The sequence below is a fragment of the Ambystoma mexicanum genome, chromosome 4q (genome assembly GCF_040938575.1).
Source record: "Ambystoma mexicanum isolate Mex_15411 chromosome 4q, UKY_AmexF1_1, whole genome shotgun sequence".
NCBI classification, from domain to species: domain Eukaryota; kingdom Metazoa; phylum Chordata; class Amphibia; order Caudata; family Ambystomatidae; genus Ambystoma; species Ambystoma mexicanum.
This window is the reverse complement of record NC_090928.1, coordinates 232,101,865-232,118,494: the sequence shown is the minus strand read 5'-3', so window position 1 is coordinate 232,118,494 and position 16,630 is coordinate 232,101,865. Positions and strand designations below refer to the sequence as shown.

Genomic DNA, 16,630 nt, shown 5'->3' with positions numbered 1-16,630 from the left:
GCGCAAACTGTTGTAATAAAGAAATCCTTTTGGAACTTTGAATCCTCCTGCCCTAGCTTCTCAAGGGCTATCTGGTAGAGTACCTCCTCACTATCCACCCCGCTCCTCCCGCCTTGGGATACAGAGTTTGGCCCTTACACTGAAAAAGCAAAACATCAACAACAAAAAAATCGACTAAAACCGTAACCGCTGTTATTCCAACTGCTCTGAACGAGCCGATTGTCATTTGGTGATCTCAGAGGGAAAATGACTCCCTTTTTGAAAAAGAACACGCTGCTTAACAACACAGAATCATTGCCACAAGCTAATGCAGAAATTAGATGTAATGCTGACTTCCGGCTAATCAATCTTTAAACTCACCAATAACTCTTTGAAGACAGACTTGCGCTGCAGGCTGGATCTAATCAGCTGGAACTGGGAATTTCTGCACTAAGATGATGCAAAAAACCCCACTGTGGGAGGGGTTATGGCACCAGATTTTTCCAACTTCCCTGATTTTTCTGCCATCGCACTGGATGCTTATGCATCACAACAACAACAACAAGATGATGATGATCACGCTTCCTCTGACTCGTTCTGCTCTGAGACTCAGGACACTGAACCTGAAATGTTGAACACCTTAAATGCTCTTATGTTAATCTATGTACAGGGAGCAACTATTTTTAAAAGCGGAACTATCAAAAGTGATGACCCTGTTTACCAATGCCCAGGCCCTTAATGTGAACAAGGATGACCTGCATAATGTATGTAAATGTAATCATCAATCGCCTGTTATAAAGAACCCTAATGGGAAGCAGAAAGGAAAAATGATCTATCCACCCTCCACGACAAATAATAAACAAAGCCCCAGCATAGTCGAGAGAATAGAGGAAAACATTGCTCAAGAAAGTTTAACGAACACAGATCCAAAGTGTATTATGAAGGCGAATAAGACCCAGGGATGTATCACTGGCTTAGTTAACTTCCTCCAAATCTGCCTCCATTGGCAGACAAAGCTTAGAAACAGTTGGACAACTACCTTAAAAACACTAGAGAAGACACCACTGTAGCAGGTGGATCTGGATTGCTAAACCAAGGCCAAAGAGGGGATGACTGCAGTGGATACAAACCGAAGGGCTCCATAACGGGCAAATCTTGGCGCTTCCTGAAGAGGAACCTAAGTCTTATACTCATCTGATGGAGGAAGATGCCCCCTATAATACTAAACTAGATTTACTTATCTTTACGGGCACCTCCTCTAATCAGATAAAGATAACTGACTTGTATGCCACATCAGAAAGCCCCTTTTTTAAACAGGTCAAATGTGCTTGAACTTATTCACCGACTTCCTACCCTGAGTAAAATTACCACTGCAGAGTTAAAACAAGTTGAAATGCCACGCTCCATCTGGCAACCGAATTGGGCAATTCTACACTTTGTCTCACCCATTATAACAGAATTGGTGATGACACAGGCCCCGTGATTCCTTGCTGTGGCTTATGATTTCACTAAGATCGTTAAATCTTCACCCATAGGAAAAACAAAGGAAAATGGGATAAATCTGACAGCAAACCCCTCGCGGATGATTGTATCAGTGACATAGTTACTTGTGTGATGTCAGTCTTCCAAACCAGAGAAATGACCAGGGATAGACCAGAGAATCTTGTGAGTATATTGGTGACTTAGAATGACCTGAGTCTCCGACAATGCCACTAGTGATAAGGTCCTGGAACACTAATGGCTTCCACTCTTTTATGACAAACCCGTTAGGAACCCAAATCCTGTTGGCAACTGTTGTTGGACTGCTACAGGAGACCTGGGTCAGATAAACTTTACAAATGGTTGGCTATGTCATCTTCCAGAAGTCTGCCAGGAAACATAAGTATGGCAGACCATTTGGGGGGTTAATTACTGCTGTAAAATCATTTGAAATCAAAATCGCTTTACTAGCTGTGGAGCTTGAGGTGGAACGGGGTAAGACTATCAGTAAGATTTTGTTCATTAATGTATATTGACCTCCAGGGTGTGACACTTTTGAGAATATTACCAACCATATTGTTATAATAGATCCTTGGAAAGCTACTCATCTGACTGGAGCCTGTTATGCCATGGGGATTTCAATTTCAAGCGCCCGTGCTTTTCGGACAGAAAGTTCACTTTTTTGCAAGAATATTCTTATATTAAGAACCATCTTGATATATGGGCAATTGAACCCGGGGAAGAGGAGTTAGCGATTGATTCAAATCCCTAGTTGGTCTTTATAAAGACTCACCAGCTGCTACAAGTGATCAATACTAGGACCAATGATATATTTTACACCTGAACCAATAGGCAATCCTTTTCTTGGATAGGCCTAATTCTGACAGATTCTCTGGGTTTTGAAATGATAAACCGCTTCAATTGAATCCCTAATACCCTGAGTGATCCTGCTGTAGTAGAACACACCATTGAGGTAATGGCTAAAGCCCAAGGCAGCCCAATTTTGGGCAATTATAAGGTAAATGCCCAAGGAAATCGTATTGGTAGTTCTGAATCCAATACACAGAAAATGTATCAACTGTTACTAAATGCCCTATGTATAGACTCTATTCCCTCCTTTGTAGACCTGAAAACCTACTATCACACATTTCAATGCTCGATTAGGGCGTTTCTCCGATAAAAATCAATATGATAAATTAGTTGCTGAAAAGAAATGGGAACTGAGATCAGACACTCTCTTGAGCGAAGCAGCGAGTTAAATTAAAAACCTTTTACAAGAATTGTAATAGAATGCATAGAGGCACAGTTATTTCAGCCCAATGGAAGAATATATACACCATCTTGCTAAACATGGATATGCAAACATTCTGGCACTATTTTAATAAATTTGCCTCAGGTTTTCGTAACGTCAGAGAAATTAATACTATATCAAATATGGCATGGAAGGCTTATATCCTGTCATTATACTACAAACGGGACATTATCGAAGACAAATCGGGTTACCAGATATTATGTGACCAAAACTATTTCTCTTTCACGGAAATTGATATTGAGAAAATGATTTATCATAATATATTCCTCCTTGCGCTCCTCATTGAAAGAACCTCTTCTTCACTCCCCTCCCTGATACCTTCCCCTCTTTCCATGGAGAAAGATATTCTGCATCCCCAGATCCTTTATTTTGCAAAAGCTCTGAATTTTAATAATACCATACAAATCTGAATTTTAATAATACAAATTTGAACGAATCAGCAGGGCACACATTGCCAGACTGGAAAGGGCTTTTAGGAACTGTCATAAACATCAGCTGCGTGTAAAAACCCATCCTATTACCTGGTTATCATACGCGGATATCATCCACTTGGACCAAACCGCTATAGGTTTACAACAAAGCCTCACTGCCTTGGAGAGCTACTTTATAACTTATAATTTGAAATTAAACCTTAATAAAAACCAAAATCATGATAGTCGAGGTCAATCGAAAGAATACAGAAAGATTTAATTGATCTTTCCAAAATGAATCTCTAGAAGAAGTACCAAACTACCTATATTTGGGAACATTAATGACTAATAAATTGGACAAAAATTATTTCTCAAAATTTGTTATGGCAAAGGCAACAGCTAAATGTAAGGCCATAAGGACCTTTATATCAATCCCGGGGGTTATTCAATGGAAAGGCTGGTAAAGCTATATAATGTATGCATCGTTCCCAGCATATTGTATGGTCGTAGATTTTCGCTGTCTGGGAGACATCATGACTTGACATTATTGAAGGGCGGTTATGGAAGAATGTTCTAGGTTTAGCTCAATTGGTCCCGATGGAAGCTCTGTTTTGAACTGGGGCTTACTTCTCAACCAGGAGAATGGTCGCTGCATGCAACTTCTATGTTAAACTAATGATGAGCAGGGTTAATCGGGAACATCCACCTAGAGGGGTGAGGGCAGGAGCCCTCCCAGCCCCACAGCCCAGCAGAGGATCCGATGAGGAACGAGGATCCAGGAAGCGAGCGTGCCATCGGAACAGGGCCTGCCTGACCCTGTCCCCACAAGTGCCTGACTTGCCCATGCCGGGCGCATCGCGGCACGAAATCGCGGCTAAACCTTGATTTCACTCGAAGGAACCGCCGGCAGGCGGATTGCCGGCCAATCCAAAGGCCATTCTAAGGCCTGTTGTGTGCCTGTTTGGAGCCACAGGAGCCAGGGGCCATAAACTCTGCCCGTGCTGCTCCAGGTAAGCCACCTGCTGCCTAGAAGCGTCTAATTTACAACGCATTACTTACGCTCTTGTCTAACTAATTGCTGCCACCCCACACGGCCGCAAATGTCTTTGCTGTCATTGCCTATAATGTGCCACTTGGATCTCATCTCCTGTCACAGACTGCAATGCCTGCCCAATTGCCATTTTGTACCTAGAAGACTTTATACTGTGCCCAGTAAATTGTGATGCACTGCTGATGGCTGCCTAATTGTGCCATTTCGCATCTAGATGCCCCTGTACTGCACCTACCCTCTTGATAAACTTGATCTAGGTACCCATGAACCTATGCATTTAAATTTGCCCCCCATTGCGCTGCTAATGAATCGTCTCATGCTTGCATAATCTGATCCACACCCGTACCCACTATAACTACCATTGCTGTGTCCACGTACTTAGACCCTAGTTTTCTTGGTACTACTTATACCTAGGTGCTCATGGTTTCTCTCAGTGCGTCGTGCCTCATGGTCGCCAACGGACCTCTTGAACTGTGTTGTGCCTTATGGTCGCCAACGGACCACTTTAACTGTGTTGTGCCCTATGGTCGCCAACAGACCATTTGAACTGTGTTGTGCCTTATGGTCGCTAACGGACCACTTTAACTGTGTTGTGCCCTATGGTCGCCAACGGACCATTTGAACTGTGTTGTGCCCTATGGTCGCTAACGGGCCACCTTGATTGTGTTGTGCCCCATCATCATTAACAGACCATGCACTCTAGCCCACACTGTGCTTCATGAATATCACGCCCTCTATCACTAGGCGCAGCCCCAGCTTCAACTAGCCACCTGCACTACACTTTTGTGCCACCCTAGCCAGACATCTCAACCAAACAAGGAAAGTAAGTGCATCTGCGGACCACACCAACTACCATGTGCAGAAACTTGACCTCCTCGACCCTCCTAGCTACAATCATGACCTTTGCTACCCTCAGCTCTCGCCCTCCCATTGATAGAAACCTGAGACTCAGGGCAAGGCTACCTTGCATTTACGAACCTAAAAGAAACAGTACGAACAATACTGCTAGACTCCCATCTTTACAGACACACACGGATAAGCAAACTCTAGCTACGACACCTTTAACTCCAAGCCTAACTCCTACTCACCCCTACCAAAAGATACGCCAGAGTCAAAATAAGCACACAAAAAGACTCGTAAGTCATCCCATTCCCAACAACACCCTAACTCTTACTGGATCCCTTATCAATGCCAGATCCATGGTAGCACATGCAATTGAAATTGCTGACATACTGAACAACAGTAGCATTGACTTCCTTCCCGTAACAGAAACCTGGCTCCATGAGGCAGCAGGACCCTCACTGATGTTAGCCATACCTGACAACTACCAGATCCACAGAGTAGACAGACCTAATGCTAAAGGCGGTGGCCTAGCAATCATCGCGAAAACCACCTTGCCTATCCGACTCACCACCTCACACCCCTGCGCTTCCTGCGAAGTACTTTCAGCAAAAATGCAACTCTCCAATAAACGCACGCTAGCCATTCACCTGATCTACAGGCCCCCAGGTCCCCTGGGAACCTTTGAAGATGACCTTACTACCCTCATAGCGAACAATACCCAAAAACACTCGCAAACGTTGCTGATGGGCGACTTCAACATCGGCTTCAATGAACCAGGCAATAAAAATGCCCTTTCTATAACAGCTATCCTGAACGACCAAGGCCTTACCCAAAAAATTTTCTCACCCACACATGCTAAAGGCAGAACCCTTGACTGGGTCTCAGAACTCAACTGTAACATAGTCATCACCTCCATCACCCCTCAACTATGGACTGACCACTTTCTAATAAATTTCACCGCCACACTTGACCTCCCCAGCCCCAAGACTATCAAAATGATACCACCACTCCCCACCAGAAATAAAAAAGATATTACTACAGAAAAACTTATCCCCCTCCTCCTCCCCACTATTAACGGTCTGAAGGACAACACTGACCCAGATACACTAGTAGACACCTTTAACAAAGCTATGTCTCACGCACTAGACACCATTGCACCTGCAAAATTACGCAAAGCTAAGCAAGAAGCCCACCTCAACGCCTGGTTCAACCCCCACCTTAAGGACCTTAGAAAGCAGAAACGAAAACTCCAAACCATCTGGCGTAATTCGCCCACTAACGACAACAAAGCCAAGTTAACCCAAGCTACAAAACACTACAAGTCTGAAATCATCAACACCAAAAGAAACATATTCAATGACAGAATTATCAATGCCAAATCGAATACCAAGGAACTATTTGCCATCCTCCGGGAAATGGAATCCCCTATCCAACCATCTGACACGGTCCCAAAGGACAAGATATGGTGCACTAATATACAGAATGCCCTATCAAACAAAATCTCCACCCTCCAACTTAAAATAACGAACAAAAAAGACGCCCTCTCTCTTACTGATCAACAACTGCCTCCAGTAACTGAACCTACCACTATCCCCCCTTTTAGCTTTAAACCGATCTCCATCATCGACACTGAAAAGGCCATCCTCTCACTGAAGCCCTCTAACTGTAAAGGCGACAGCTGCCCAGCTCAAATAATAAAGGACGCTGCCAGAGACTTAGCCCCTTTCATCTCAAAGCTTATTAACTCATCCTTCAAATCTAACACAGTGCCAGCCAACTTAAAAGAATCCTGGGTCCTCCCCCTTCTCAAAAAACAAACCCTCGATCCTTCTATCCCGACTAACTATAGGCCCATTACCACGGTGCCCTTCCTACTAAAAATTATCGACAGAGTAGCCTATCTCCAAATTCAAGAGTACCTAGAAGCTAATCATCTACTAGGCTCGCGCCAATCGGGCTTCCGCCCGCTCCATGGCACGGAAACTGCCCTGATAGATCTCAAAACCAAAATTGAGGAATTTAAGGATAATGGGAAAACAGCGTTGCTACTCTTACTGGACTTGTCAGCAGCTTTTGATCTGGTGGACCATACAGTCTTATGCAACCACCTCAAGCTGGCTGCCAACTTCACAGGAGACGCTATAGCTTGGGTCCAATCCTTTCTAGCCAACCGGACTATGAGAGTGTTCTCCTCCACCACCTGTGCTGACCCCATCCAAATCACATGTGGAGTCCCACAGGGTTCCTGTGTCTCACCCACTATGTACAATATCTTCACCAAGCCATTGTTCGACAAGTTGGACAGTCTGGGCGTCACCTACACTAATTACGCAGATGACACCCAGATCCTCATACCCCTTTCGGGCAACTACGAAGTGGACCTGGCTCTGGTGAATAAAATGTACATCCTCATTCAAGCATGGATGGCCACACATGGCCTCTGCCTGAACGACGATAAAACTGAAATCTTGCTCCTCGGTTCAGACCACAAACTATCCAAACTCACCCCGGACTACACCTCATTTAACATTGATAACAATACTATTAAGGTTATGCGCGAGGTCAAAACGCTGGGTTTTTACCTTGACTCAGCTCTCACCCTCAAAAAGCAAGTGAATTCCCTCGCCTCCTCAACCACCTACACGTGTAAACTCATCCGTGCCGCCAGACCCTTCCTGTCCAGTGCCAGCTGCCTCACCTTGGCCAATGCCCTTGTCATGTCCAGACTCAACTATTGCAACGCCTTATACTCAACAAGTCGGTCACTGACAAACTCCAGATATTGCAAAATAACGCTCTTAGAGCAGCTCTGAACATCCCACGCTGAGAACATATCTCCAAACACCGGATTGAAGCCCATTGGCTAAAGATGAAGGACAGAATCCTTCTTAAAACTATTTCCCTCACTTCTAAATGCCTCAACAATCAAGCACCCCCCTACCTAGCGGAAAGAATCAACTGGAGACCCTCTAACCGACTGACGAGATCTGCCAATACCTTCCTACTGGAAGTCCCCAGATTCAAACTTACCACAGCGGGCGGTGCAAGTTTCCCAGTTAGAGCTGCACAATCATGGAACACACTCCCACCCGACCTTAGATGCCCTTTACCCTACACAAGATTCAGATCCTACGCTCTCAAATGGCTGCACAACAACGACATGCAACGTCCCTCACCCTAGTGGTAACGGCACAACCTGTTATAATGCTGCTCTTTTTACGTTTAAACTTGATATTTTATATGCATTGTATCACCTACTGTAACCAACCACTGTTTTTCTGTAACAGCCTGTGTCAGGCTTTGTAACTAAGTTTCGAGTCCTCTTGTACTGCTGCGCCCAGATGCCCACGGGTTCGGAGCGCATTACCAAATAAATAAACAAACAAACAATCGCCATATGCACCCTTTTTGGATGGGAATGGCAACTTGGTTTCCTCTCCTGCTTTAAGTCAATGGCATAATGAGATCACAAAGTTCCTGGAAAAGATCGGCTGCACATGAGGAGAATTGGCCACTAAATTTACTGAAATAATAAAAAGCTGGAATCTGGGTTCGTAATAAGAGTATGATGCGTTTGGCAGGGAAACCGAACTACAAAGCTTTCTCAAGGCGGGCCTTCTGGGTTAATTCCATATGTATCTATGTGAAAAACATACAGAACTGTAAAGTAAGAAGATTTATTCTCTGCCTAAGAGTTAATCAGCTTCCTATTTTGGCCAATAGAGGTGCGTGGCTTAGGATTCCTTTTAAAGACCGCTTGTGCAGGCTATGCACAGGCTATGTGCAGGCTATGTGCCATGGAGCCTGAGACTGCCAGGCACCTATTAACTGACTGTTGCAAACTGGCCTTGGTATATGAAAAGGTTTGTTTGTTTTTTTTTAGACTGGTGCAGGACATGCATTTTATTAGTACTGATCAATTCTGGGCTATGGTGTTTGCGGGCAATCATTTGGTCATGAACTTCACTTTATTTTATATGTGGCAGGACATTTTGAAGGTTTTAAACAAATGGTCACTTTGTATCCGTATATAATTAGATTTTTAAGAAGTGTACCATGCTTTTTAATGAAAGTGAATTATTTTTTAGATATTGTCAATTGGAAAATGTAATGTATGATATTTATGTATATTTCTGAAAATGTGTTAATGGTTATATTTAACCAATCAGAATAAATAAAAAAAAGAAAATATTGACAGCCCCTCCTTGTGAGATTGTTGTGCAATCGGTCTGTGAAGGAACAAAGCTCTATTTATACAGAGTGGAGATTTGCTGATTCCAGTAAATGGCTAGTTGAAACTAAGCATTACTGGCAAATTAATCTTCTTGGAAAAACCTTGGAATAAAAATGGTTTGTTTTGAGGCAATTTACATCCTCTAGGTCTCTCACATTATGCAGTAATAGTAAACATATGTTCAAACTTGGCAATTGAGTTTACACTTATTTAAAGTATTGCCATCATTAAGCTATAGTTTAAACATGGTAATACAAATTATCACGTTCTGTAGTTGCATGGCACAAAGTCTGAGGCACTGGCTTCTCCAAGCGGTAAAGAATCAAATCATTGGCTCTCCACTTGGATCCAAATGCATTGACCTTTTGGTGTCTTGGTAGGTGGCCGGGAAGAAAGACCTCCAACCAGTCCCACCTATAGTCAGTGCCATTTTCTCCCTCTATCTATCTGACTCTGTGCTGGTTTATTGCTTATGTTCATAAACATCTAACATTATTTTTTATGAATAGTTACATAAGTCAGTTGAGTGCTGTTCCCACCAGCCTACCAAAGCCTGTACTGCCTGCTCTTCATTTACTCCACCATTGCTGCCATCTTTGCATCATAATTGGCACATGACCCTTCCAAGTAAAATGCCAAGAACTAGTGCCGTGCCACTCACAGAACCTTGCCCATTTATGCCAAGTCTCTTGCCCCATTAGCCTACATTTTCGTAAATGTTGTGTTTTTGCATTCCAAAAGAGATTTTTTCATAAGTATCTTCTAGCCCTTCAAACACTTTTTCGTTGCCCCTTCAAGATAAAAAAAAAATTCTTCTCTCTTGAAATCCTGGGCAGATTCATATATCCTGCCCTGTTGGCAATGGAGAATTCCAGCTTTTCTTACCTGCTTTCTAGTCCAGCCTTCTGCTGCATAAATATTGTGTATTAAAATCGTTGGTGGACACACTGTTCAGAATAACAGAACTGGACACGTAGCACTGCTCAATAGTGCAGATAAGGAACAAATGATAGCCCTGATGTGTCAGTTTGGATTATTAGATTTTGGAATAGATGATCTATGGCCTCATACAGAGGACACGAAAAGGTCTCCCAATTCAAATTGCAGAGGCTTCTGCAGATCAGCAGCACACGTAGCACACTATTACCACTTGTGATAAGTCAGAGCTGCTCACCATCGTTTATATTTGAGAGACCTACAAGTCCCAGCTCTCACCAGGGACTTGCAACATTGTGGATCATATAGCCGATGCTGCTCGACCAAGCTGGCATGCAAATTCAAAAATCCCAGTTCAAGTAGAAAAGTGCCAGCAGCTCACCAGTGCTGAAAGCTGAAATCATCCATACGTGTCCCTCAAGGAAGGGCAGAGCTGCAGGGAACCACCAAACCACTTCCAAAGAAAACCAAGATGTCACGAGTCCCCAAGCATGTTGGAAGCCTCACCCATAGGTAAAAGGATAACCCCTTCAGGTTGAAGTGTCCCTTATGCAATTAATCCGAACACAGGAACCCAAGAAAGAGCCAGCCTAAAGTCTGCTTACTGGAAAAACACACCTGACGGTTATAAAAGAGGCTTCAGGCAGGGATTTAATGTCTAAGACCCAGAGGATGTAGACATACATTGTTGGAAGGCAGACTGCTGCCTGTTGCAAAGAAGCCTTGGAGGACGGTTTACCAGGAAGATGTGACGATTCACAAAGTTTTGTCAATTCTCTCCAAGGGGGGGAGCCCCTTTTCCGTGAAGCTAGGGAGGTGCGGCCGGTACCCAATAGTCCCACTAGGGGTGGTATTATCCAGGAGGACCTCGTCCAGAGCCACTACAATGAAAGCAAACCTATGTATTGTTGTAACGTAGGACCTAAAGCCAAAAGTACTAGGATGAGCATACAAGACATAAAGATCATTGACTGTGATAACATTGGTACGAGGTGGCCCCAAAGAGGCATGCGGATTAAGTCAGTAACAAAGAAGGACTTGTGGAATCTACATGAAAGGAACAGGATACAATGTATAAAATGTAACAAAGGACTATCGCATGTGTCAAGCCCGCCTGCGGAGCCAAGCACAGCCACATGAAGAGGCACAGTGTAGAGGAGGAGTCCAGTACCCCCACCAAAAGCTCTGCCCCATGCTGTCTCTATGTGGGAGCTGGAAATTGCAACACGTGCAGTGCCAGTAAGGATGCCTGTACCACAGAGAATCCTGGAAGCAAGGTCTCCATTGAGAAAACCTTACATGCATTCACAAAGGAATAATGGCTTGTTGGACAAAGTCCAGAAATTAAGTGTGAAAATGAGTGAAAGAGAAGAAGTCATGTGGAGAAGATGACACACCTAGAGAAAATGCATGAGGCAAAAGGGTATAGACATTCTATAAGATCTGAAGTGGAGATGGTAAAGATGAGCAACATTTCGGGCTCGAGATGAAGATGCTCATGCTACAGAAACGCTGAAGAATATGTAAATCAGTTTACACTTGTACAGATGCAGTAACGAAAGTAGACAAAGTGATCGTAAGGCTGACTATGTAGGGAATAGTTTTGCTGCAATGCGCCAATGTATAATGCATACAACCTGGTTATTCCACAGTGCACTTTAAAGTAAGGCTAAAACCTGTGATCAGAAAGGGCTTTCAGTGTGCGCAGTTGGAAAATTACTGATGGCGAAAAGACAAATTCAAGAAAGGCTTGGCTGGCCCAGCACCAAGAAGACTGGGCCACTGTGAGCCTGGTTGTCCATCCAATAGTTACAATGTGCGTGGGAAAGAAACTTCTGTTTGAGTTGTAATGGAAAAACACTAAAGGCATGACAAGTTCATCATTTAATAAAATTAAATGCTGCAAAAGGCTTGAAAATGCGGTCTCCCAGTCACATGGTCCGATCGAAATAGACATTGGGTCGAGCTACACTGAAACCAAGAACATACTCCCTTTATTTCTCTGGCGCAGAGAGCCTCTACAAGGCCAGGTTCAAAGCCTAATTGACTGGTAGACTGCAAGAGTCATGATAGATATGGGGCAAATTGGAAGGGGAGGCGTGATCACGCACTGTGTATGGTAGCCTGCGTGCTGCTAGCGTGTGGAATATTCCAGAGCGGTAAAAAGGTGCACAACCAATGGTAGGGGGTCACGTATCGAAGAGCCCTATAGTTTGTATAACCAATGAAGTTTTGAGTATTAGAGTGACACGAAAGATGATTTGTTCTTGGGATGGGCTTATTGACTCACTTACCTCCGTTAGTATGGACCATATACTTAGATTTTCCCAGTAAACCTATCACATCCCAAGTAGGTTTTTGTAGTTTGCCACGTAGTATGAAATCACATATGAGTTTTTACTATATAACTGTTTTTTCATGTAACACTTTGAGAGAAATCGAGCGAACGTCCATTGATGTCCGTTGTAACTCCCTGTTTTAGAGAATTGCAAATAAAACAGCACCCCGTTTTGCCAACTTCCAGAGTCGGTTTGATTATTGATGTTTGAGTAACTTCTGTATCCCCATCCATCTCAAAGTATTGCTACCTCATCTTAAAGGGCCCTAGGTCACTGGGTTCAACAGCGATGGAAGTCAGAGCGGTATCCAGTCCTGTTGGGGAAAGCAGCCGATGTCAGAATTCTCCAGTGCCGGAGATTCAAGTGCAGTTCGGCGTCTGAGGAAAAGCAGAGGGGGTGGCAAGACGACACCAAAGAAGTTCTCCGCCTGCCGAGTGGAGGCAGACCGAATCCCGAAGCCAGGCAGACACCGCAAAGCCACGAGTGCAGAGAAGATTAGTCCACGGAACCAGAGAAGTGTTCCCCAGCCCCAGGAAATCCCGTTAATGTACCGGAGCCCCGGAAGAGGTTGGGGGGAGTTGCACAAGAACCAGAGGGGACCCAGTGGTTGACACAGAGGCAAATGTGGTTTTTCATCGGCCCAATAATAGCAAAGTTGTTAAACGGCATAAGGAGAGAAGGGTCTAGGACCCTGAAGAGAATACCTGGAATAAGAGGACATCTTCATGGTCACAGTGGAGAGGCAAAGCCCACTGACATCAGGTCTGGGACCTCAACAGTGAGAGAGCGCAGCAGAGGAAATCTTATTCGGCGCAGTGGTAACGAGGAAGCCACTGGCCACCCGAGAAGGGTATGGGACCACAACAGTGAGAATGAACTGTGCCGAGCAATACCAGGAGAAGGGAGTCCTTCGCCTGTTACCAAACGAGTTGTATAGAGTGGAGTCCCCCTGGCCTTGTGGTGAACTGTACCAAGTAATAGCAGCAGAAGGGAGGTATTCACTTGGTCCTGGGCTGAGCTGTGTACTGGAGACACCGGCAGAAAGTAGTCCTCCTGGTTTTATTGGAAACTGTAAATCTACACCAGGAGAAGGGAGCCATTCTCCTGGATGGGAAATTGCATAAAGACTGAGTGAAACCCATAAGCCAGGGGAAGGGAGTCATTCCCCCTGGCATTTCCGTTGCAAGAAAACATTCTTTGGGCACTGTTCAAGAAGCAGGAGAAGGGAGCCATTCTCCTGGGGGAACTTTCTGTTAGTTTATCTTTTAGTTGTAGTCTGAGGGATAGAAGTAGGTTGTGACACAGGATGGTGGAGATTTATTTGATGGACGTTCTGACAGACCCTTTTGGATTTGTTTTGAGGGAAAAGAAACCCTTCTTGGTAGGTGGGAATAGTGAGGATCTTTCATATACAAGAAATGCCTTTATCACCAAATCCATGCCACCTTTGTGTTTGCTTTCGTCTTCGACACCCTTACAAGGAGATGGCAATTCTGCTACAAGAACCCTAATAAAGAAGGAAGACGCCACCTGGAAGAAGGTGGAAGTGTTGTTGTAGATTGTGAAACAAACTGATATCTAAGGGGTAGGAGGGAACGACCTAGAGAGGTGCCTGCTGCGTGTCTGAGTCCATTGGAAGCACACTGAAAGCCCAGAGCCTGGAGAGCTGGATACTGGGAAGGACCTCAAGGAGACCCTTGGTGAAGGCACCATAAGCATGAGAGAAAGTCCATTGACTAGGAAGACACCTCCCCCCTCAGTATTGGGGGTATTCTTAAAGGAGTCTCAGGACCTGCCTTGTTCTGGATAATTCTGTAGTATAGGGCTGAACATTATAGGGTTAGGTTCTGGATCTCCTGTTGGCCTGAACTTTGGGATTTGTGTTACTTGGATCAGGGTTTGCCTGGGGCTAATAGGATTGCTCAAGCTTAGGTTTTGGAACATGCTGGTACTCCATCGTGTTGAAACATTTATTTGGATAACGTGATGTCCATGGAGGGACGAGGACTGATTAAGGAAAGGTTGAGGATATTTTGATTTGACTAGACAGTGGAAACACCTCAAACCCCACTCCTCTCCACACCCCTCACTTTGAGCTGGCTCATCGGACACATTTCAATCGCTGTTCCCTTTTGGTTTTTATTCCTGATTGACATTTTACCAACTCCATCCTGAAAACAACAGCTAAGAGACTTGGTTGCAGATACTTGCATCAGCCTCGCTTGTGCCATTGCACTGCATCCCCACACACTGCATATGCATACCCAGCTACTCTGGCTTATAGAAGCTAGTAATTCCACTGGGAAGCACTTGCAATGACTGGAGTAATAGCCAACAAAAATGAGCAAGGGCGGCTAGCTAATGAAAAGAAACAAGCCCAGTACTCACTTGCAACATCAACAATCAGCGTAAGTAATCCACAATATCCCTTTGTTTGTCTCCTTGGTATGAGACTTATTCTAACATCATTCCGTAGATGCCCCATTCTATGGCTTGAATTTAATATCTTGTATTTTTTTTGTCATGTTTAAACATGCTGTATCGAATGTTGATTATGAAGCATGGCCATGAAAGTTTGAAGTTGTTATTGATTGTTCTTAACAGGTGAAGAAGTAGAAGGAACTGGATGCCACAAAGATAACTTGCACGAAACATCCTTTAATGGTACTTTTTTCCGATGGGAGGAGAATGAAATACCAAGGTCAGTACATTAGGTTAATACACTCATGGTCTGTTATATAGGTTATATTGCTTGTAGCTGCATGCTGCACCGGTTGGTAACTCTATGCTTTTAATCAAGGCTGTGGAATGTTAGCACTCAGTATGACCCGCCCCGTCCGGCATTGCAGCCACTCGTTCCTTGGCATAATGTCTAGGGTGCTAATGTTTTTTGTGGACTGGGGGTAGGGCAGAGGCAAATCCTTTCTCTAAAAAAAGAAACTACAAACACAATGTCCACCATGAAAATGGCAGGATGATGTCTAGGAACAGCCCCGTTTGTATGGAGGCACAAGAGAGGACTGTGGCATGGGAAAGGGTGAGGTTACAATGAGGCAGAAGGTAAGTAAAACAAAAAGTAACATTTAAATTATGTAGCAGGGGAGCAGTACAAGATTTAGAACAGCTGAAAGGTTGCTGGGCTTTATACCGTTAGATTGACCCTGTGTTCCAAGCACCTGATCACCCGATGAGCCACAGTGGGCTCTAATATTTATGTTCTGTTATTTTATCAGGTCCTGACAGCAGCACAACTCTTAATGTGTCAGCATTATTTACACCCTCCCATATTGTTGCTTTTTTCAACACAATTCTCTCTTTGAGGGTTCCCTATAAAGGTGCCTCCAGACTATATTTTTGCACAAGGGCCCATCCACTCCATTGAGAAATAACATGGGTGCCACTTCCAAACAGTAGGATCACATTTAAAGACTAGATTTGGCTCCTAAAAATTGGAACAGTGCATGGGAAAATGTGACCAATGTCAGTGGAAACAAAACCTGATTGTACACAGCAATATACTGCCAAATTGATCGGTTCTGCTCGCTAGATCCCTCATCCTAGTGAGGTTCTTGATTTCACAGTTTCTTTGCTGAATCACCTAACTCCGGTTTATATGAAGCCAATCAGTCATTTGTGTCCCCTTCAACAGTATAAACCTTAAAGCTCATTCTTTTTACTTAGTCCTTTAATTGTGTGACCATGTATGCCTTTGTGCAGCATGGCGTTAATGCAGACCAAAATGCAGTCTTCTGTCTATCTTGACACAGCACTTTCATGTTCTCAGTCTGGACTGTATGTCGTTCCTACAAAACGTTTCTGACGTATCAGTAACCACAACCTGTACATTTACATGAGCAGAACCAATTATACCTCAACCCTTTTCATCTAGATGTTTAGAATGTTGTCCTTTGAAAGGAGATGGGACAGCAGCACTTTTTTGTAAATAGTGACGTGCATGCTTGACACACCCACATCCCCCCATGAGCCTCTGGCCACAATCGGCAGTGCTTCAGTTCCATCGCTGTGGGGGTAGACACTGTGAACAGG

General features: G+C 44.1%; 1 protein-coding gene across 1 annotated transcript in view; it reads left to right on the top strand.

Annotated features, from left to right (window-relative positions):
• Positions 1-16,630, top strand: part of REV3L (REV3 like, DNA directed polymerase zeta catalytic subunit) — a 1,615,620-nt gene that overhangs the window by 466,191 nt on the left and 1,132,799 nt on the right. Inside the window, exon 5 of the mRNA XM_069607775.1 lies at positions 15,188-15,284. Within this exon, the coding sequence (XP_069463876.1) occupies positions 15,188-15,284 (97 nt within the window). The remainder of the gene's footprint in view (positions 1-15,187; positions 15,285-16,630) is intronic.